The sequence below is a fragment of the Thamnophis sirtalis genome, unplaced genomic scaffold, assembly GCF_051295495.1.
Source record: "Thamnophis sirtalis isolate CommonGarterSnake01/CBP01778 unplaced genomic scaffold, rThaSir2_p1.2 scaffold_6, whole genome shotgun sequence".
NCBI classification, from domain to species: domain Eukaryota; kingdom Metazoa; phylum Chordata; class Lepidosauria; order Squamata; family Natricidae; genus Thamnophis; species Thamnophis sirtalis.
Window position 1 is genome coordinate 12,883,481 of NW_028261386.1, and position 22,208 is coordinate 12,905,688.

The 22,208-nt window shown below is 39.2% G+C and overlaps 1 protein-coding gene across 5 annotated transcripts in view; it reads right to left on the bottom strand.

The window, feature by feature from the left end:
- Positions 1–210: 210 nt before the first annotated feature.
- The window catches only part of CLIP2 (CAP-Gly domain containing linker protein 2), a 74,361-nt gene continuing 52,363 nt past the window's right edge, over positions 211–22,208 (bottom strand). For all 5 annotated transcript variants that reach the window (XM_087717216.1, XM_087717214.1, XM_087717212.1 and 2 more), the window contains 8 exons: positions 20,254–21,198; positions 9,240–9,297; positions 9,018–9,101; positions 7,922–8,078; positions 6,547–6,706; positions 4,633–4,818; positions 2,257–2,319; positions 211–1,272 (listed from right to left, as the gene is read on the bottom strand). In XM_087717216.1, the coding sequence (XP_087573342.1) occupies positions 1,261–1,272; positions 2,257–2,319; positions 4,633–4,818; positions 6,547–6,706; positions 7,922–8,078; positions 9,018–9,101; positions 9,240–9,297; positions 20,254–21,198 (1,665 nt within the window). In that variant the 3' untranslated portion in view covers positions 211–1,260. The remainder of the gene's footprint in view (positions 1,273–2,256; positions 2,320–4,632; positions 4,819–6,546; positions 6,707–7,921; positions 8,079–9,017; positions 9,102–9,239; positions 9,298–20,253; positions 21,199–22,208) is intronic.

Below are 22,208 nucleotides of genomic sequence, written 5' to 3' on the forward strand. Positions count from 1 at the left end.
CCAAACAAGCTACTTGTCGCCTCGCAGAAGTTACTTCCCTTGTCATTTGCGGTGGTAGAACACAAACACACAAACAGACCGATCTGTGCAAAACAGAGGCGAAGGCAGGCAACCTATTCTCTGCCTATTTTGGATTCATCCCCCCCCCTTTTTTTTTGCAGTTCTGTCTTAATGATTGGAAGCTGAAATCCGAAACACATGAAAAGCATCTTATTTGGGTGTAAAGGGTTTTAATCCCTGCAATTCTGCTTGCGTGTAGAAACGGGGCCTAGGTTGTTTAAAAAAGACAGGAAAAGAAAAGAGCGATTGGGAAAATGTTTCCGAATTTCAAGCGTAATAAGTCGAAGAGAAAGAAAGAATGCCACCCACCCCCCTCCACCCTCAAAACAAGGACATCTCAGTTGCCTCCAGAGTGTTGCTGATTAGATCTTTAGGTCAACTCAACTTTAGTTTCAAGGGCTAACCATCATTGGCTTAAAGATGATGTATCTCTGAATGAGAGATGAGAGATGTAACTATGCGGGCACCAGCTTAGAAGTCCACCATTGGCTCAGAAACTCTAAAATCACCAATGACTTGATAATGACTGAAGTTAAAATAAGTTAGAGAAGGTCCACCTCACAAGGCGTATCCCATGTTATATCGTTAGGTTTTAAGCAAAGTCTCTATATTTCTGACACCTCAAGAGAGGGTTTTTTTTTTTAATGTAGTGGGCAGAGATTCTCTTCAAACAGGCATTGGGTTGTTCCCTATGGTCAATGGTGCTCGATCTTTGCTCTTTTGCAGACTTGTAATCTGGGTCCATCTGGCGGATCTGGAAGGGGAAATCTGAAAACTGTGTGCAAAATTATTAGCTACTTAAGCAAGTATTCAAAGGGGGCGTCGCTTAGAAAAATCTCCAATGTCTTTCAAAAGCCACTGAAATGAGGTATCTCGCCGGCGCAGCAGGAAGTACCTCCCCAAAAAAACCTGACATGATCCACACCATGCCAATAAAAATGACCGCCAAAGGCTGCAGGTAGCAAAAGAGAAATTCAGCCACAGGCACGACCACTGTACCGCATCTTTGGAAGAGCTGGACCCAACGTAGAACTAAAGAAATCACTGGGGAGGAACCCTCCTTCTTGACTTCCACTTGGTTCATAGAGTGGAAATGCTTTTGGTGGTGCTTTGGGGGAGGCGTCTCCAAGTTTCCCTCTTCTTCAACAACAGAGCCAATGATTTCCATATTCTTTTCCTCTCTTCCTTCCTTCTTTTCCATCAGTGTTTCTCCTGTAGTACAAGAGACCAGATTAGGAATCTGATAACTGCTCTCATGATGAAATACAAGCGGTTCTTGACTTATGACGGTAAGAGCCTGCCCATTATGGTCATAACTGTGATTGGCCATAAAGAGGACCATCAATTTATGGAGCCAATTTTACGGTTTTGCTTGTGACAGTTGTTCAACAAATCATTATGGTCAGTAAGTGAATCCACAGTAGCTAACAGACCGATATGGGGGTGATGGTGGTCCTCCATCAATACTAGAACTGATGATGCTACCTAGTTTGGTAATGAAGCATCTTCAAGAAAATCATGGAGCTCAGAAAGCATTAAGGTTAAATCCTGAGCTACAAATTTTCTCTTGTAAAGCTTTGCCCTCTTTCCAGGTAACATTGGGGGGGTTCCAGAGGCAGTCCAAAATTATGACATCTTAATCGTCTTGAAAGGCCAGGGTCAAAGGTCACCACAATCAACTAGCCCTCTTACTGGTTCAGCTTTTGAATGGCTTAGACCAACTGTGTGATCAGCTGGAGCTCTCAGAAAGCAAAGGGTTAAAATGAACTTTAAAAAAAATTTCATTTATGGACATTTGCTGAATAACTGATATGATCATCTTCTATCATCTGGGGCAGTGGTTCCCAAACTTGGCAACTTTAAGACTTGTGGACTTCAACTCCCAGAATTCTCCAGCAGAGCTGGCTGGAGAATTCTGGGAGTTGAAGTCCACAAGTCTTAAAGTTGCCAAGTTTGGGAACCATTGATCTGGGGGAAATGGATAATTGTAGGGGGTGCTTTTAAGCAGAGTAAACCTATTTCAATTTGGGGAAGAAAGAAATTAGTATTAAAAATACTCGAAGCATCTAATTGCATCCTACCTTACACAATAAGCAGGTAAGACATCTGGTATCTCAATTTCTGGAGTAAAGTCAGAAGTGGAATTGGAGAAATTCTTACATATTTAGATATTTAGAGATATTTAGAGTCACCAACCTCCTGTTTGTGAGACTTTTCTTGCTGATGGACTCCATTAGCGGATCCAGAATTTCCAATAGTCTAAAAAAATTTAAAAGATTCATAAATGATTTATGAATTCACACACTTGGGCGATACATTAAAAAGAGATAGAATTCCATTAAAAATGAACAGTTTTATATGATGTAAAGAAGAAATATGAGACATTAGAGAAAAGAAAAATCAATAAAAAGTAATAATGTTTTATTAAAGAATAAACTGAAGCGTATTTCCATATTAATCTCCTCTTTGCATAACAAGAGGCTCAGCTAAAATAACAATAATACATCCATGAAATTTGAATCATTTGCGTGTCAAATTATACCCATGTTCAGTAGTTCATTGACTGCAGGAAAATAGGTGGTTTTCAACTTATGACCACAAGAGTCCAAAATTTCCACTGCTAAGCAAGACAGTTCTTAAGTGAATTGTGCTCCATTTTATGACCTTGAGTTCTAATCCCGCTTTGGGCATGAAAGCCAGGTGGGAGACCAGTCCAACCCACCTCACAGGATTGTTGTGGAGAAAACAGGAGGAGTAATGTCAGGCACGAACTACCAAACTTTATTGTTCTATACCTATTTCACAGGAATCTCCCCAAATTGGCAGCTTTTGCCTGGGAAAAACTAAGTAAGGCTCATAGGCTTTCAGGAAGATCAGGCTTTGTACTCTTGTGTTTACTTAATGAGTCCAGACTAATACCCCATTTGAGGTCTCCTCCCAATTGGGATGGTTGCTTTCCAGTAAGGAAAAAGTATAAGGCATAGATACTCGACTTATATGAGCCCAACATTTTTGTGGCTAAGCAAGACAATTTTTAAGTGAGTTTTGCCCCATTTTACCACCTTTGCAGCCACAGTTGTTGAGTGGATGACTGCAGTTGTTAAGTTAGTAACACGGTTGTTAAGTGAATCTAGCTTCCCTAATGATTTTCCGTGTCAGAAGGTCGCAAAAGGTGTGTCACCTTGAAGCACGCTTATGCTGTTGCCACTGTTATCACTTCTCAGCTTGCCAATGAACTAGGGGTGGGGAGGGAAGGGGGAAATGGAAGGTATGTTGCAGACATCAAGAAGAGAAATTGTGAGAGCCAAGGACACTTCAGCAGGTGGCTGAAATCCTTAGACACACTTTCTCATAACAGTTCAACAACATTTAATTGGACAATGTGACCTGCACTAATAGGGGGAGGGAGAAGTCTGTAATTATGTGGGATTGCGCGGGAATTAGCTAGGGCTGGTTTTGCCTTAATCTGTGCCGAAATGTTATACACAATAAGGTTTTGCAAGAAGAGATCTGATCATCTCAGCTGTGCTTGCTTGGTTGGGCTCGTCAGTCAGAACCTTGACAAGGTGATCACATGACCTTGGAAACTGCAACTCAAAAATATATGCCAGTTGCCAAGCATCCGATTTTGATGACATGACCAAGGGGATGCGACAATGGTGTGAAAACAGGTCATAAGTAACTTTTTCAATGCTGTTGTAACTTCGAATACACACCAAACAAATGGTTATAAGTCAAGGACTATCTGTATGTTCACTGCTTTGAATTGTTTATAAAAATAATAAAATTTGTTTTTTAAATTTTTTTTTTGTCTGTATTCCCCTTCCCTGGTTGAGTTGTGAGCCGCCCTGAGTCCCCTTCGGGGGAAAAGAGCAACATATAAATGTAATAAACTGAACTGAAACTGAACTGAACTAAAGGTGGGATATAATTTAAGCAAATAAAGAATACAATTTAGAAATAGAATTTCACATCCTACTAGCCACAGATTAGAGCAAAGGAATGGTCTCACAATTTGTGAACGTGTAAAAAAGACAATACTGCAGGATCTCTCATTGCAGGGGTTGAGAAACCAGGATAAATCCAGTCTCAGGGTTCCGACCGATGCCCTAATTAAATCATGAGCCTCATGCCAGGCTTCAAAAGAAATCCAGTTATTTATTAGGAGCTTCAGGTGGCACAGACCAAATGAAGCCAACTATGACCTCACTTAATTTACATCCCAGCTCTGACCCTGTTTCCCCCCTCCCCCTAAGGTGTGTCATCAGTCACATTCTCCAAGGAAGCAATTTCACAGGTTGTAGAGATCACTCCCCTCCAGCCACAGAGGGTTTCTGTGGAGACAACCTTGCCTTATCAGTTGGAATGTGCTTTGTTTTGACTGAGATGCCAGCTCCTTGATGCAGTTGCGAAGTTCGTTTTCCTATCCCTCTTACCTAAGGCAACTCGAGAGCAGGTCAGGGATGCTTTGCGAGTTGACATCCAGTTCTTAGATTTTTTTTTAATAAGTAGAGGATGCACATCCAACCTCCCTAACTAGATCCAGTCCAGATATAGCCATGAAAGACTGACCTGTACTTTTTCAGAGCAGCTGCGCATAGCTTCCATCAGTTTTTCCATTTGCTGGCCGTGCTCCAAGGCGTTCCTCAGGACATCCTCGGTGCTGACCAGCCGGTGTTGCAACCGGAGGATCTCGGTCTCCGAAGAAGGATCAATAAGGGAATACCGCCGCTGATCTGCGACTGCTTTTTCTTTGTCCTGCATATTTATTTTTTAAAAAATTAGGGAATTAGAGAACTATCTGCTGCATTCATTTATAGAAAATCAGGAGAAAAGTATTAAATGAGGATCCAAAAGGGAGAAGAGGAAGAAAAGGTAGATGTTTTGAATAACATTAAATATTGTTTTTTATTTGGGCAACCTGGTCTACCCAAATATAGGACGGAGCATACTGCTTCAAAGACTTAATATCTTCCCTGATATAGCTGACAAAGCGAGGAGAGCCCATGGCTTAGAGGTTAATACATCTACCCTACCTAATATGAAAGTAGCCAGGTTTGAATCCCAGAAGGGTATCGCTAGCTGACGAGAGCTAAACTGCTTGAAATAGATCTATATAAAAGTCTCCCTTTATTTCTTTGTTGGTAAATATAAATACAACACATTAAATAATAATTTAATAATAATAATATTTAACAATAATATTAAAAGGCGTGGCATGACAAAACCGTGGTCCACTAAAGCGCGCCCGATTAAAGCGCGTACCTGACGTCATCAGCAGCACGACAAATACGACCGCGGAGATTTTAAAAAGCGATTTTAAAGCAAGCCGATTCACGTAAAGGTAAGGGTTAGGTTTAGGGTTACGTTAAGCGTTAGGGTTAGGTTTAGGGTTAGGTTAAGGGTTAGCGTTAGGTTTAGCGTTAGGTTAAGGGTTAGGTTTAGGGTTAGGTTAAGGGTTAGGTTTAGGGTTAGGTTTGGGTTAGGGTTAGGTTTTCGCTTTAATTTTAAGTTTACCGCTCACAGCGTGATATTTTCGTCGCGCTGTGATGACGTCAGGTACGCGCTTTTGTCGAGCGCACTTTAGTCTACTGCGGTTTTGTGGTGGAACCATTAAAAGGCACAGTTTAGATGCAGAGGTGGGGAACAATGGCCCCTTTATGACTGGTGGACTTTAACTCCCAGAATTCTGGGAGTTGAAATCCACCAGTCATAAAAGAGATTGAATTCTGGCTTAGAGATTGACTTCTGGGTCATGGAAACAGCGAAGGACCAGCCCCTCTGAGCTCCGTTTTCACTGCAGAGGGTGGTAGGAAGCTGTTGCAGCTGAAAATGGAGCTCAGGATCCCGTTTTCGCTGGCAGAGCGCTCGGTCCACCACAGGCACTCCCAGAATGAGTGATGTTGAGTTGACCATGCCAACCCCGCCCCCTCGAGGTCAAACATAACCTAATGCAGCTCTCAATGAAATCAAGTTTGATACCCCTGGAATAGAATAACAGAGTTGGATGGACCTTGGAAGTCTTCTAGTCCAATCCCTCTAGTTAGGCAAGAAACCCTACACCACTTCAGATGAATGGCTATCCAAAACTCTTCTTAAAGACTTCCAGTGCTGGAGCATTCACAACTTCTGGAGGCAAGTTGTTCCACTGAATAATTGTTCTGTCAGTAAATTTCTCCTCAGTTCTAAGTTGCTTCTCTCCTTGATTAGTTTCCACCCATGGCTTCTTGTCCTGCCTTTATGTGCTTTGGAGAATAGTTTGACTCCCTCTTCTTTGTGGCAGCCCCTGAGATATTGAAACACTGCTATCATGTCTCCCCTAATCTTCCTTTTCATAATTCATGCAATTATTCTGCTGTGATGAGGTGAACTGTATCTCCTCCACAACGTACCCCATCCAGGCAAAACTGCCTTGCTGAGGCTTCGCATACGATGCCTGTCACCTGGGCTAACCAGCCCTAAATTCTCCACCCTCCCTGTCCTCACCAGGATGCTGAGTTTTTCTCGCAGTCCTTTGATGTCATCTTTGAGCTTCTGCTCCTTCAGCCTCCACTCGGCTTTGTGCACCTCGCGGCCTAAGTCTCGTTCAGGGCCTGGCGAGTGCCGGCTGGCTTCCATTAGCAACGCCCGCAGCTCGTTCAAGCTTCTGCAGGAAGAGTGGAGAGAAGATCAGAAAGAGATCTTAGGCTGCCTGGGAGAGAGAATCTATCAAATACCTTAACGAATTTGATTCTAATACTGGAACTGCTTTTAGTTTTTATGGATGTATTTATTGCTTTCAAGTTGTTCCTAACTGCTGGGGAGTGAGTCGGCATTCAATATGTGGGATGTATAAATTATATGTGTGTGCATTCTATATACTACTCTGGCCTCCTTTAGGAGTAAGAGACTACAAAAATTGCATAATTTATTTATGTTTTTAAAAGTGCAATATGACAGCTAAAAAGCCTTCCATCAATAAGGAGATGATGATACCTAACCCAACAGCTGTATTCGATAGTTGCCATCTAAAAATTAATAACCTGGGAGTCAATTATCTAAGAAGACAGTTCCATAAATGAAGCAGCAACTGTGAGAAGGCCCTGCTCCAAATCAGGGAGGGAGGGAGGGAGGGAGGGAGGAAGAGAGAAGGAAGGAAGGAGGAAGGGAGGGAAGGAAGGAGGGAAGGAAGGAGGGAAGGAAGGAGGGAGGGAGGAAGAGAGAAGGAAGGAGGGAGAGAGGGAAGGAAGGAGGGAGGGAAGGAGGGAGGAAAGAAGAATGAGGCAGGGAGGGAGGAAGGGAGGAAAAAAGGAAGGAAGGAAGGAAGGAAGGAAGGAAGGAAGGAAGGAAGGAAGGAAGGAAGGAAGGAAGTCTATTGTTTTGGAACAATAGACCTTTCCCTAACCTAGTTTTTCTTACTAATGTTTCGGATAGGAATTTCTTGAATTTATAACCTGCTCACTCAAAGGTTGGAAATTCTAAGTGATATTATCTGGAAGGTGCTGGAAAGTTACCCCATTTAGGACACCCCAGAATCATCCAATGTTTTACAGATCTTTCCAGCTTTAGAGTTCTCCCAAAAACAAGCAGACTTGGTCCTCTGCCTAGAAGCCAAGGTTTCCTTGGAACCGTTTCTAGATTCTGTTATAGAAATTATAACTGGGGTGCCTAATGCTCTAAATACATCCGACTGCATCCAATCCAGCATCAGCAACATCCTCACCCTCAAACCAGCGCACAATTGAGAGCACACTGGGTCTAGAGAAAGCGAGCTCAACAATGAACCTTCAGTGTATGCAAGATGCATTAGCAATGATACAAGAAACAATGCTGAGAACACAAGAAACAATTACAAAAAACCTGCTGGGAAGAGAAGGCTTACCTTTCTTTTTTTAACAGCTCCTGGCTGATCAGAACCAGCTGACCAGAAGCATCGTGGGTTTTTCTTGACATTGTTTCTAGATCTGCTTCCAGCCTTTTCTTTTCTTTCAACAAAGAATCCGCCTTCTTGTCAGAGCTCTTGCATCTATTTTCCATTGCTGGCAAACAGAAAAAAAAGAAAAGATGGGGGAACAAAAAATATAGAATAAACCGAACTGGAGCCCTTGGAAAGGTAGGAAGAGAAAGGTTGGGCTAATGCATCTGGAGTGGAGAATTTGAGACTTCCTAGATGTTGCTGAAGTACAACTCTCATAAGCTCTAGCCATCATAGCCAACAGATCAGAGGCAAATAAGTTATCATGAATTGGTGCAATTGCCTCTCTAACAACAGAGACACAATGTGTTTGTTTGTTCCAGCATAACTCTGGAACGCCTCAAGCAATTTCAACCAAACTTGGTACACAGATGACTTATGCTCTGGAAACAAATACTGTGGGGGGTGGGTGGGTAAAACACCACTAACACCCCTCGGGGTGGGTGTTCTGTTATGATACAGCCTGTTGTGCCTTCAAATGGCTTCTACTATACTGCCGTAAAAACGGCTTCTACTGTACAGCGCAGTGGAGTTGCCGTGGTAACGGCTTCACAGTACTCCACAAGGGGGCTCCCTCTGGTAAGGGGGAAAATCCAACATTAGAAATTACGTTTGGTCCGGGCAATTTCCCCCTATAAATAAATACCTGGACAATGCCAGGTTATCAGCTAGTAGCACCTAAACCTGGTTACAAACAAGTCATCTTAAGTAGAGGAAGTGAATTTTTCAGCTCCACCAATTAAAATGCCACCCATTACAAATTCTCCCCTCTCCCCCAAAAGATAAAAAAAAGGTTGAACCTATGGAACTGACATTTTAGCCTAGTCTATCCTTCCTTTCCACCCTATTTGCTTGTTCTTTTTTACAGGTAAGGAAATTGTTTATTAGTGTTCTTTCTTATCAGATCCTCTCTATTCGGAAGGAATGCAATTTTGACACTGTATAATCTTTCCTATGCACACGCCACCAAAATACTTCCATATTGACCACCAATGAGACTTACCACTTACTTGGGCCCTTAGAGTATCCGTCTGGGAGACAAGCGATGATACCTCTTTGTCCTTTTTATTCAATTTGTCCTGGAGATCTGTAAGAAGAAAAGGAAGTACTGGAAACAATACTTTGAACCCCAACCTCCATTTCACCCCACAAGCAAGCAAATAAGAGGTCCAACATATTTAGGAAGACACCAAACTAAGGAACTCTGCGTGAGATGCACTCTTACCTTCCATGGCTTGTTTCATCTTGATCTTTTCTTCTGAAATGTCATTTGTTTCAATCATCTAAAGAAACATTTAAAAAAAATCCCCATAAACCAGCAATATTGGGTAATATGAATTGAATGAAGAAGGTGCATAACCCTGAAATCAGTTCTACTGGTGCTTTTCATGGTTACGTCTATGTGTGCCTTCAAATCAGTTTTGACTCCTGGCAATTGGCTGGATAAGTTCCTGAAGCCTTCTTGGCAAAGTTTTTCAGGAATGGCTTGTCACTGTCTCCTTCCTAGGGCTGAGAAAGAGCAACTGGCCCAAAGCTGGCTTTGTGATTAAGCAGGACTAGAACTCCCAGTCTCCCAGTTTTTACTATGATGTCTTAACCACTACACAAACTGGCTCTCTTCCATGCTTATACCTTCCACTGATTTATGACAGACATGGCCAATTTTATAGATACACTCTAGTAAAGATCGAACATTTTGCTTTTATCGTATCAAAGTAAATCTCATGAACTATTGAAACAAGCCTTGTAATCTCTGAATGAATAAATGATGCGTCTTAATAAAACATACATAACCTTTCTCTCTTGCACGCAATCAAATTTGTGGTTTGCAGTAATCAAACCACAAGTTTTGCAGCTAGCAGTTTATCCCCTGTGGACTCAAAACTTGTGTTGAAATTCAAAAAACAATTTCCTACCGGTTCTGTGGGCGTGGCCTGGTGGTCATGTGACTGGTTGGGCGTGGTTGCACAACTGACCCCCACACACAATGCAAAAGCAGCTGGACTTCACACAAAATGGCCCCTGCAACAAGCAGGAACCTCACAAACGATCAGGCACAACTGATTGTTGCACAGCTGGTTCATAGCAAAAAAAAATCTAAAAAAAGTTTTAAAAAATGTTCCCGCCATCGTGCATAGCTGGTCGTCTGAACTTTTTAAAGCATTTTTTTACTACCAATTTTAGCGAACAGTAGCATTTTTTACTACTTGGTTCAGGCCCGAACCGGTAGCATTTTACCTCTGACCAAATCTGGTTTGGTAATAAAACATCTGCAAGAAAACAACCAAGCTCAGAGAGCACCAGGGTCCCCTATTTCAACCCTGAGCTATAAATATTCTCCTTTAATGATTAATTGGGGGAAGGAGATCTCCATAATTCTAAAAAATCCTTGGAATCTAAGAATTTGTCAGCAAAATGTAATGTATGCTGTTTGAGTAGCAATGTCATCATGCAAGTTATATAATTACAATAATAATATGCAAATGATAAACATAATTAGATTTGTCCACTGCATACAAATTCTGGAGAATGAAGATTTTATAGTATTTTTTTTTAACTGAAGATAATTTTAATGGAAACAAAACCACAAAAACATGACTTATAAATTCCTAACAACAATAAAAAGTACAATAAAGATTTAATTCTGACTATTAAATGGATCGCACTGTGAATCTCCTTACATTTTTTAAATATTTTTTTTTAATTTTGTTTGTACAAACTTCACATCTTTGTTGATCTTCCTTCCTTCCTTTTTTGCTTTCCTGCCCATCCCCCTTCCTCTAGCCAATTGTACAATAAATCCCATACGGAGTAATATTCAGATTCTTCTTCCTCTTTTAGTTCTTTCGTGAGCCTATCCATCTCTGCACATTCCAATATTTTTTTTATTACATTTTCTTCTGTTGGTGTATAATTATTTTTCCAGTTTTATGCGAATGTAATTCTCGCTGCCGTAATAATGTGTAGAATTAAGTATCTAATATTTTTTTCATACTTTCCTTTTATAATTCCTAACAAAAATAATTCAGGTTTTAGTGCAATTTGGTGTGTAGTAATCTCCTTTAGCCAATCTTTTATTTTTTTCCCAATACTTTTTCACAGATGTGCATGTCCACCACATATGGTAGTATGTTCCATATTGTTGGTTGCATTTCCAACAGATAGATGAACATTCCGGGAACATTTTCGCAATTCTCGCTGGTGGAAAGTGCCATCTGTAGAACATCTTGTACATGTTCTCTCTATATGCCGTTGCCATCGTTAATTTGTAATTTATTGCCCAAATTTTTCCCCATTCTGCCAATTCTATATTATACCCAAAATTTATCGCCCATGTTATCATCGTTTCTTTCAGTTTCTTCTCTCATTTTAAATTTTAATAAATAGTGATATATTTTTTAATTAATTTTTCTTCGGTTCCCTGTAGAATTTTATCCAGCTCTTGCGGTTCCTTATAAAATCCATCCCTTTCCCTGTCTTTTTTATACCTTGCCTGTATTTGTAAATAGGGCCACCAGCCTACATCTATTCCCTCGTCTTTCAATTCTTGCCTTGTTTTTAGTCTTTCTTAGTTGTCTAATATGTCTTTATATCTTATTATCTTGTTTATGTTCAATACATTTGGCTATATCAGAGCTTCCATGGTGGATAGCCAGATTGGGATTTTGTTGTAGTGTTTTGTTTTGATTTTTAACCATATTTGTAGTAAGCTTTTCTAATTAAATGTTTTTGGAAATAGCTATGAATTTTGTCTTTCCCATCCCAGATAAGGCGTGTCAACCCAGTTCCAAATTATGACCTTCTATTGTTAGTAATCTTCTGTTTTTTAGATTGATCCATTCCTTTATCCAGGTGAGAGCCGCTGCTTGATAATAAAGCTCCCAATCGGGAAGTCCAAATCCTCCTCTTTCTCTACTGTCCTGTAACAATTTTAATTTAATTCATGGTTTTTCCCCTGACCAAATAAAATGTGCAATTAATTTGTTTAAATCTATTAAAAAGTTTTTCCCTAGGCTAATCGGTACCACTTGAAATAAAAATAAAAATTTTGGTAGTATATTCATTTTAACGATGGCAACTCTTCCCATTAATGATATTTGTAGTTTCCTCCAATTTTCCAGAAATTTCTTAATTTTCTGACTCATTTTAACATAATTATCTTCCTTAATTGTTGAGCATTTCCCTGTCAGCCAAATTCCTAAATATTTTACTTTTTTTTACTATTTGCATTCCCATGTTTTCCTCTAATTATTGCTCTTGTTTTTTGGTGAAATTCTTCATAATGATCTTTGTTTTGTTCTTATTAATTTTAAGTCCCACTATCTTACCGAATTCCTCTATTTTTTGAATTAATTTAATTCCTGATTTTAATGGATCCTCTAATATGAATACCATACCGTCCACAAATTCCTGTGTTTTATATTCCTCTTTTTACATTTTTAATCCCTTTATTTCTTGATTGTTTCTAATTTCTGTTAATAGAACTTCCAGTGTTAGTATAAATAATAAAGGTGATAATGGACAGCCCTGTCTTTCTCCTTTCCATATTTTAAAATCTTCTGTAGTGTCACTATTTATTATTACTTTTGCTGTCTGAGCTGAATAAATTGATTCTATCATTTTTATACATTTTTCTCCAAATCTCATCATTTTTAACTGTGTGATAATGAAATGCCAATTCAAGTTATCAAAGGCCTTTTGGACGTCTAAAAAGACCAGTGCAAGTTGTTTTCCCAGATTCTCTTCATAATATTCTAGTGTGTTTATAATTATCCTCATATTGTTTTTTAACTGGCGTTTTGGTAAGAAGCCATTTTGATCTGTGTAAATGATTTCATTTAATATTTTTTTTAATTCACTCTGCCATTATTGATGTAAAGATTTTATAATCTGCATTTAGTAAAGAGATTGGTCTATAATTTTTTATTTGTTGATGGTTCAAATCCTCTTTGGGTACCAATGTTATATATGCTTCCCTCCATGATTTTGGTAGCTTCGCTTCTATAAGTGCTTCATTTTCAAAATAGTTTGTTTTTCAAATTTGATTTTTTGGACCATCTCTTCTTGTGTCATCAAATTTAATTTATGTTTTATTAGTTCTTTTTTTCTCCTTTATTTTTGCTTCTTGAAGATTTTTTTGCAGGTCCATTTCCAATTTTTTAAGTTCTTTCTCTAATGTTTCTAGTTTTTGTCTCTTGTCCTTGTTTTTTCTTATCAAATATGCTATTGTCAACAAAAGCTTTTGTAGTGTCCCATAGGTTTTGTAACAATGTTTCTTCTTTCTTATTTACTTTGTAGAAAAGTTTCAATTCCCTTTATATCATTTTAATATATTCTTTATCTTTCAATATTCTTTGATTCATTGTCCATCTCTTTTTCTTTTTTGGTCCTTTCCTTGTTATTTTTATTGGGTTGTGATCTGCCCATGTGTTTATCGTTATTTCAGTCTCTTCTGTATCTCTTCTCAATTCTTGGATTGACCAAATCATATCTATCCTTGATCATGATTTGTGGGGATTTGAATAATATGTAAATTGTTTGTTTCCTATTTCCTTTCTCGCCATACATCTTTCAGGCTCAATTCCTGTAACATTTCGAAAAAGGTAAATGGTAGCATTCTTTTTTTTCTTATTTCTTTTGTTACTCTTTAGTCATCGTTGATATCTGTTATAGCATTGAAGTCATCAATTAGACATATATCCTCATATTCTATTTCTGTTATTTTTTGGTGGATCTTCTTGTAAAATTATTTTTTGTTTTTATTTGGGGCGTATATTGCTGTGAGGATAATTTTTCTTTGTTCTGTTTCTATTTCTATCATTAAAATCCTCCCCTCTTCATCTGCATAATTTTTTTTTGCGTTTATTCATTCTCTAATGTATATTGCAATTCTTTTTTTGTTTTTGTTTTAGTGTTGTAAATAATTTTCCTAACTTTGGATATTCTAGTTGCTTGTTATATTAGCTTTTGATATGTACCTCTTGAAGACATACTATGTCCATTTTTTGTAATCTAGTCAAAGTCTGCCTTCTCTTTTCCAGTGAGTTTAATCCATTTATATTTAGTGAGAGTAACTTAATTTCTTGTTCCATTTTGTTTTGTTGTTTGTGTGCCGCCCTTAGTTTCCTTGAGTTTCTTGTCTCTATTCATATTCTACTACCTTCTTGTTCTATTTGTTCTCTTTCTTGTCTTCTTTCTTCTCTTTCTCCCTCCCTGTTTTCAACTGACTGTTCTTCTTGGCTTCTACTCTCTGGTTCCTCTCCACTTTCTTGTTCTTCCTCAGCGGTGAAATGATGTTCAAAGAACTCATTTGCTTTCTCGACTGTGTCTATTTTATATCTTTTATCCTGCCAGGTAATCATCACTCCCTCTGGTGTAAGCCATCTGAACATTACATTGTACCGTATTAATTGTTGTGTAAGGAACTGATATTGCCTTCTCTGGTCTCTCACTATTTTCAGGATTTGTCTCAGAATTTGGATCTCTCTTCCTTTATGTGTTATTTGTTGTTCTCTCACTTTCTTATATACTTCATCTCTTACCGATTTTCTAGTAAAGTATACGTGGATTTCTTTTGGGAGCCTGTGTCTCCTGGCATAATTTGTGTGGATTCGGTACCCCTCATCTATGTCCCTTCTTGTTTCTTGTTTGTTTTTTGTTATATGTTCGCAACAATCTCTGTAATTATTTCCCCTAAATCTTCCTCCTTTTCTTCTACTATATTTTGAAAGCGCAGAAAGAAACCAGCTTTTTCCAATTCCAAAAATACTATTTTTTCCCAATTGTCTGTTTAGTGTAGTCTGCTTCTCATCTACCATCTCTATTCTCTTCTCCATTTTTTTCTACCTTTCTTTCTACTTTTTGAATTTTTGGTTCATTTTTTGTTATTTCACTTTGTATTTTCCCTATTCTATCATCTATTCTTCTAATCTCACTCTTCATTTCTCCCATTTCTAGTTTAATTTCTTCATGATTTCTCCTAGTTTCTTCGTGATTTTTTGTAATTGTTTCTTGTGTTTTCAGCATTGTTTCTTGTATCATTGCTAATGCATCTTGCATACACTGAAGGTTCGTTGTTGAGCTCGCTTTCTCTGGACCCAGTGTGCTCTCAATTGTGCGCTGGTTTGAGGGTGAGGATGTTGCTGATGCTGGATTGGATGCTGCCTTCCTATTCATTTTACTAATTGTTGTTGTTATACTTGTCATTTTTGATTTTAATTTCCTTACAATTTTCCCCACAATAACATATATTTCTCTCAGCCCACTACTTGTTTCCACTCTCTTACCAGCCCCTTCAATCTTTGAACTTTCCCTCTTCCATGTGCATTTCAATTCAATATCATTCAATCCTGCAATCTAACAACTTACTTTCTATATATTTGGGTTTGTTTGCAAGTCAATCCACACAATATTCATGCAATATTCAATATATTTAACCTAACACGTTCTTGATTTGATTCAGTATACAATCTTATATAGTCTCTTTAATAACTACAAACTATCATCCCCTACTTCAATACTATATTACTATTTTTTTAATATTCTCAAGGTATACAATATGTTTAGGCTAATAAAGCCTTAATTTTAATTCTTATATAATATGTCATCTATTTATAACGTTGATAATTTCAAAGTATCACAGATAGTTCATATATCCTCTACACTTTCTCTTCCAAATATAATATGGTTCAATACAATTCAACAATATTTTATCTCACCACAATTCAGTTTAGATTTATATTTCTTCTTTCAATGTTCTCCTTCAATTTTTTAAAATCCGATTTCAGAGAGCACAAAAATATTTTTTTCTCAGATTGCATCAGCAGGATCGTCCTGTATTTTGTTTAGTTCTTATTTCTTTCTCCACTAGATGGCGTTGTTAATTTTCTTTCGTATAGGCTTTTTTTCCCTCTTCAAAGTCTGATGTTTGCTTTTCTACACCCCACTTTCTCTCAAGTATTCCAAAATAGTTATCTCCCCTTCTTCGCTGTTGTCACTGATTTGTCTGGCTCCAATTTCTGTTTATTGTCCAAATCACTCCAACAGTCCTGTCCTCTTCTCTTTATTCCATTCCGTTCTCAAGTCTCTCCAAGCCTTCCATTGCTACAGGAAATTAAGTGCTTTCCACCCTCCTTATAGCTGCTGACATTGAGCTGTATCCAGCTCGCTTTAACACTTTGAAATTCTAGCTTGAAGAATCTTTAATAGAATTTATACCGTTTTAGTTGTTTTAAATATTCTCATCAATGCTGCTGTGTTGCTATTTTCTCTCCCTCGTGTGCGGCAGTCACCATCCAAGATTGGCCATGGACGCCAATTTCTTCTCCAGTGGTTTCAAGGGGTTTACTCTTGTCCGATAGGGAAGTTGCTTGCTTCCTCCTTCGGCACCCGAGCTCCCCTCCCTCTCCTGTTGATCCCTCCAGGTTCAACTCATCCTCTCTCAGGATCATCACCACAGAAACTCGAGCCAGGCTGGTAGAGCTACCATTCCTTCACCCGCATGGAAGTGACGTCATCGCAGGAAGTCCAATAACCAAGATTTAAAGTGATCACCATTCCAGTCTGTTTTCCTTCTTCCTCCTATACATTTCCTCAATACTCTGAAATAGTCAGTAAGTTCTCAAGAACCTACTTATCCTTCCGTAACTTAATTCATAAGAAAAAATAAATGTTGGTTCATTAATTTAATTAATGAATTAAATATAGTAAACAAAATAGAATCCTGAATGAAGCTGTCCAAGGTCATTAATTAATCCATGTTACTTGATGGTTGAATTTCCTTTTGAAAGAATTCAAGCTGCCAAACATAGTGGCCAGTTTGAAAAGAAAAAAACACCATCTAGCTAACAGCTTAAACTGTTTAAATGTTGCATTCTTTCACTTATCTATATATAGAGTATATCACAAAAGTGAGTATACCCCCTCACATTTGCACACGCAGCAGTTTAGACATTAATGGTATATAAAAGCCAAGTATCACTCATTCATCAAGAAATCTCTAGAACCATAAAGCCTACAAACTTGAAATTTGGCACGTATGTTCCTCTTGGCTTCTAGGTGCTTGCTAAGAAAGGATTTTTCGAAATGACCATCAGATCATTAGTATTTCTTATACAGTAATTAACACGCTCTGATGCTAATGAGTTCTATTCCCCCTCCCCATCTGAAAAGAACTCTGTTCCAACTGCCAATTGCCTCACATTCCATTACCTCAGTTCAAACTGGCAGACGTTCCACTCCTTCACTCAGGAGTGGTCTGGGGATCCTGACAGTACAGTACTAAACGTTGGTACCTCACCGAAACGTCTACGCCTTCCACCTATGGAACTGCTTCTGGACTCAAGTCGGCGGGAGTGATATTCCCTTATGTGTTTCAATCACTGACCACCACCGACCACCACCACTGAGCCAATGGATTAAGCTGTTTAAATGTTGCATTCTTTCATTCATATATATGTGTGTGTGTGTGTTTGTGTGTGTGTGTGTGTGTGTGTGTGTATGTATATATATATAAAGTCACAACCCCTGGTATGCCCAAATATGGGAGGAAGATCACACTTCCATTCTGACTTTAAATATATACCTTTCACCCTGGCCTGGCTGATAAGGAGTCGAGCTCTGTAGCTCAATGGTTAACACATCTGCCTAAGAGGCAATAGAGCACAGGTCCGATTCCCAGCAAGGGTATGGCTAGCTGATGAGAGCTAAATAGCTTGAAATAGATCTATACTAGTCTCCCTTTATTTATTTATCAGCACAAATATAACGTATATATATAGTACTGTGCAAAAGTTTTAGGCAGATGTGAAAAAATGCTGTAAACAAAGAATGCTTTCAGAAATATAATGATTGTTTATTTCTGTCAATTTTCAAAATGCAAAGTGAGCGAAGAAAAGAAATATCTAAATCAAATCAATATTTGGTGTGACCAACCCTTTGCCTTCAAAACAGCAGCAATTCTTCTAGGTACACTTGCACATAGCTTTTGAAGGAACTCGGCTGGTAGGTTGTTCCAAACATCTTGGGAGAACTAACCACAGATCTTCTGTGGATGCAGGCTTTCTCACATCCTTCTGTCTCTTCATGTAATCCCAGACACACTCGATGATGTTGAAATCAGGGCTCTGTGGGGGGCCATGCCATCACTTCCAGTACTTCTTGTTCTTCTTTACGCTGAAGATAGTTCTTAATGACTTGGCCGTATGCTTGGGGTCGTTGTCCTGCTGCAGAATAAATTTGGGGCCAATCATACGCCTCCCTGATGGTATTGCATGATGGATAAGTATCTGCCTGTATTTCTCAGCATTGAGAACACCATTAACCAAATCTCCAACTCCATTTGCAGAAATGCAGCCCCAAACATTCAAGGAACCTCCACCATGCTTCACTGTTGCCTGCAGACTCTCATTATTGTACCGCTCTCCAGCCCTTCGACGAACAAACTGCCTTCTGCTACAGCCAAATATTTCAAATTTTGACTCATCAGTCCAGAGCATCTGCTGCCATTTTTCTGCACCCCAGTTCCTATGTTTTCATGCATACTTTAGTCGCTTGACCTTGTTCCCCACGTTGGAGGTATGGCTTTTTGGCTGCAACTCTTCCATGAAGACCACTATTGGCCAGACTTCTCCGGACAGTAGATGGGTATACCTGGGTCCCACTGGTTTCTACCAGTTCTTGAGCTGATGGCACTGCTGTACATCTTCCGATTTCGAAGGGCAATAAGCTTGATGTGTCTTTCATCTGCTGCAGTAAGTTTCCTTGGCCGACCACTGCGTCTACGATCCTCAACGTTGCCCGTTTCTTTGTGCTTCTTCAAAAGAGCTTGAACAGCACATCTTGAAACTCCAGTCTGCTTTGAAATCTATGTCTGGGAGAGACCTTGTTGATGCAGTATAACTACCTTGTGTCTTGTTGCTGTGCTCAATCTTGCCATGACGTGAAACTGTCTTTCACAACCTCACCTTGGTAGCAGAGTTTGGCTGTTCCTAACCCAGTTTTAAGCCTCCTACACAGCTGTTTCTCTTTCAGTTCATGACTGGGTGTCAACCTACATGTGACATTGATGACCATCAGCACCTGTTTTGGTATAATTAGTTGATCATACACCTGACTATAATCCTACAAAATCCCTGCCTGACTTTGTGCAAGTGTACCTAGAAGAATTGCTGCTGCTTTGAAGGCAAAGGGTGGTCACACCAAATATTGATTTGATTTAGATATTTCTTTTCTTCGCTCACTTTGCATTTTGAAAATTGGCAGAAATAAACAATCATTATTTATATTTCTGAAAGCATTCTTTGTTTACAGCATTTTTTCACACCTGTACTAACAGTACTGTATGTATGTATGTATGTATGTATGTATGTATGTATGTATGTACGTATGTGTGTGTGTGTGTTTATGTATGTATGTATGTATATAGTAGCAATAACAATAACAGTTAGACTTATATACCCGTGACCCGTCAAAACCGCAGAGGACAAAATCGCGCTCGACGAAAGCGCGCATTTGACGTCATCACAGCGCGACGAAAAAAATTAAAAATTGAAATAAAAATAAAATTAAAGCAAGCCAATTCACATAAAGGTAAGGGTTAGGGTTAGGGTTAGGGTTAGGTTTAGAGCATTAGGGTTACGTTTAGCGTTAGGTTAAGGGTTAGCGTTAGGTTTAGCGTTAGGTTAAGGGTTACGTTTAGGGTTAGATTTAGGGTTAGGTTTAGGGTTAGGTTTGGGGGGGTTAGGGTAAGGTTTTTGCTTTATTTTTACATTTTTCAATCACAGCACGATGTTTTCGTCGCGCTGTGATAACGTCAAATGCGCGCTTTCGTCGAGCGCAATTTTGTCCTCCGCGATTTTGTGGTGGAACCTATATACCGCTTCATAGGGCATTCAGCCCTCTCTAAGCAGTTTACAGAGTCAACAAATTGCCCCCAACAATCTGGGTCCTCATTTTACCCACCTCGGAAGGATGGAAGGCTGAGTTAACCCTGAGCCAGTGAGATTTGAACAGCCGAACTGCAGAACTGCAGTCAGCTGAAGTAGCCTGCAGTGCTGCATTTAACCACTGTGCCACCTCGGCTCTATAATGTGTGTGTGTGTGTGTGTCTGTGTGTATGTATGTAAGTAAGTAAGTAAAATAAAAACAAAAGAATAAAGATAGGGATTCATGGCAAAAAAATAATAATTAAAAAGCCAATAGCTACTCATGGACACTGGTCTTTCAACTCAAACACTCACATTGGTGGGTTGGGAAGGGTGGAGGGGCTCCGTGGAGTGCAATTTATTCTCTAACACAAGAACTTTCTCCTGCAACCGCTGAATCTCTTGTTTACTTTGAACCTCAGTTTTCTGCAGGGTTTCATAGTCCAGCATCTTTTTCTCAGCCAAGGAGATCTGCTCTTTCAAGAAAGCGATGGCTTGTGCCTGGTCTTTGTAATCACTGTGTAGCTTCTCCAACTCGTGAACTCTGAGGTCAGCATCTCGACACTTATCCTTCAAGTCCTGAAGTTCCATCAGCTGCAGGTTCGTTTTGGTTTCCAACTGGCTCTTCCAATTGCTGTCGCTTTCTTCCATCTCCTCCTTGACTTCTTGCACCTTCAGCTTAAGGCTTTCCTTTTCTTTAATATGAACTGCCATCTCAATATCATGCTTAGCTTTTAGGTTCTCCATCTCTAACTGGTGCTCCAATTTGATGCTTTCTACTACAGCTTTCAGCTCCACTATTTCCTTATGCTGGCTGTCAGGGCCTGTGTTCAAAGTAGCCTTGAGGTCCTCCAATGACTTCTGATGGTCTGATGCTAACGTGTCCAGCTTTGACTTCCAGTTGTCCATTAAGCCCATGTTCTCATTGGTGGCCTGCTGAACTTTTTGCTTGAGGTCCACAATTTCTTGGGAGTACTTTTCATTGACAGCTTTCAACTTCTCAACCTCCTGCTGGTGCTTCTTCAAAGTCCTCTCATACTTCTCTTTCAGTTGGATACTCTCTTTCTGGTGCTCCTTGTTGGCTGAAAACAACTGGCCACGTAAGCGGAGAGTTTCGGTCTGCAGGCCCAGGCTGTGATCTGGAGACTCTGGCTGATGGGAATTCTTTAAACATTCCCGCAACTCTTCCACCTCACTTTGCCTTAAGGTCAACTCTTCCTCCAGCTGAAGGATTCTTGATTTCTCTGCCACGGTAGTTAACTGAAAAAGATGATGAAAAGGATACAAGCATGCATTAGAATCACTGCTTGCGATTTCGTGTGTACTTGTGGGTAACCTGCAGCCCTCCAGTTGTCATTAGAATGCAGCTGACCATCATCCATCTAAAGCCATTAGCTAGGACTGATGGGAGTTCAACAACATCTGGATGGCCATAGTTCCCCCGTACCTGAAAACCCTAAGAGCTTTTTCACTCATTGTGGAAGCTTTTTCTTTTTGAAGTATATTACTGTATAATATGAGATCTTTTAGGGATGCATAAAGGTGTTAACCAACCCTTTAGCTAAAGTGCTGGATTACAACCTCCAGAATTCTGAATCTGTAACTACCAGAATATGAATGTAATGAAATGTTTACACAACATGCTCAACATCGTTTTCTGGGTTCTCAAAATACACTGAGCATAAACTAGCAAATGGGATGTAGTAACGGTAGGTTACCTTTTAACCAACTTGCCTAAATAAATTACGCAAATGTCTTTTGAGTTGGTATGGCGAACATCATATAACCTGGACAGAAGAGTGGTGGCAAATATCTTAAGTATCCTTTTGCTACCAAATGTGTGAAAAAGCTCTTAGAAAAGGAATTGCACCTTACAAATACCTATGCAGTAAAACAGATTTCATTCTCTGAAGGCTTCAGAGTTTCGTTTTTATTTTTGCACCAGGGTAAATTTTCCATTGAGCTTTTCTTTCTTTTGGAATTTGTTCCATTCTGTTCTTTTGCAATTTTCTAGAAAGCAACGAGAAAACTTTTTTGCCTAGAAACACACACCGCTTCTCCTTAAAAAAAATAAAAAACATGGTCTGTACACCAAGTCTCCTGTAATCTGGCGATCTCCAGACGGTGGGGATGAAAATTCCACAATTGACAATCAGAATAGCCACTGGAAAAATGAGTGGAGATAAGACAACAAAGTAATGAAATGGTATGTACCAATTCAGATATCTGATGGAGACCACAGTTGAGATATTTGTAAAAATATGCCATCG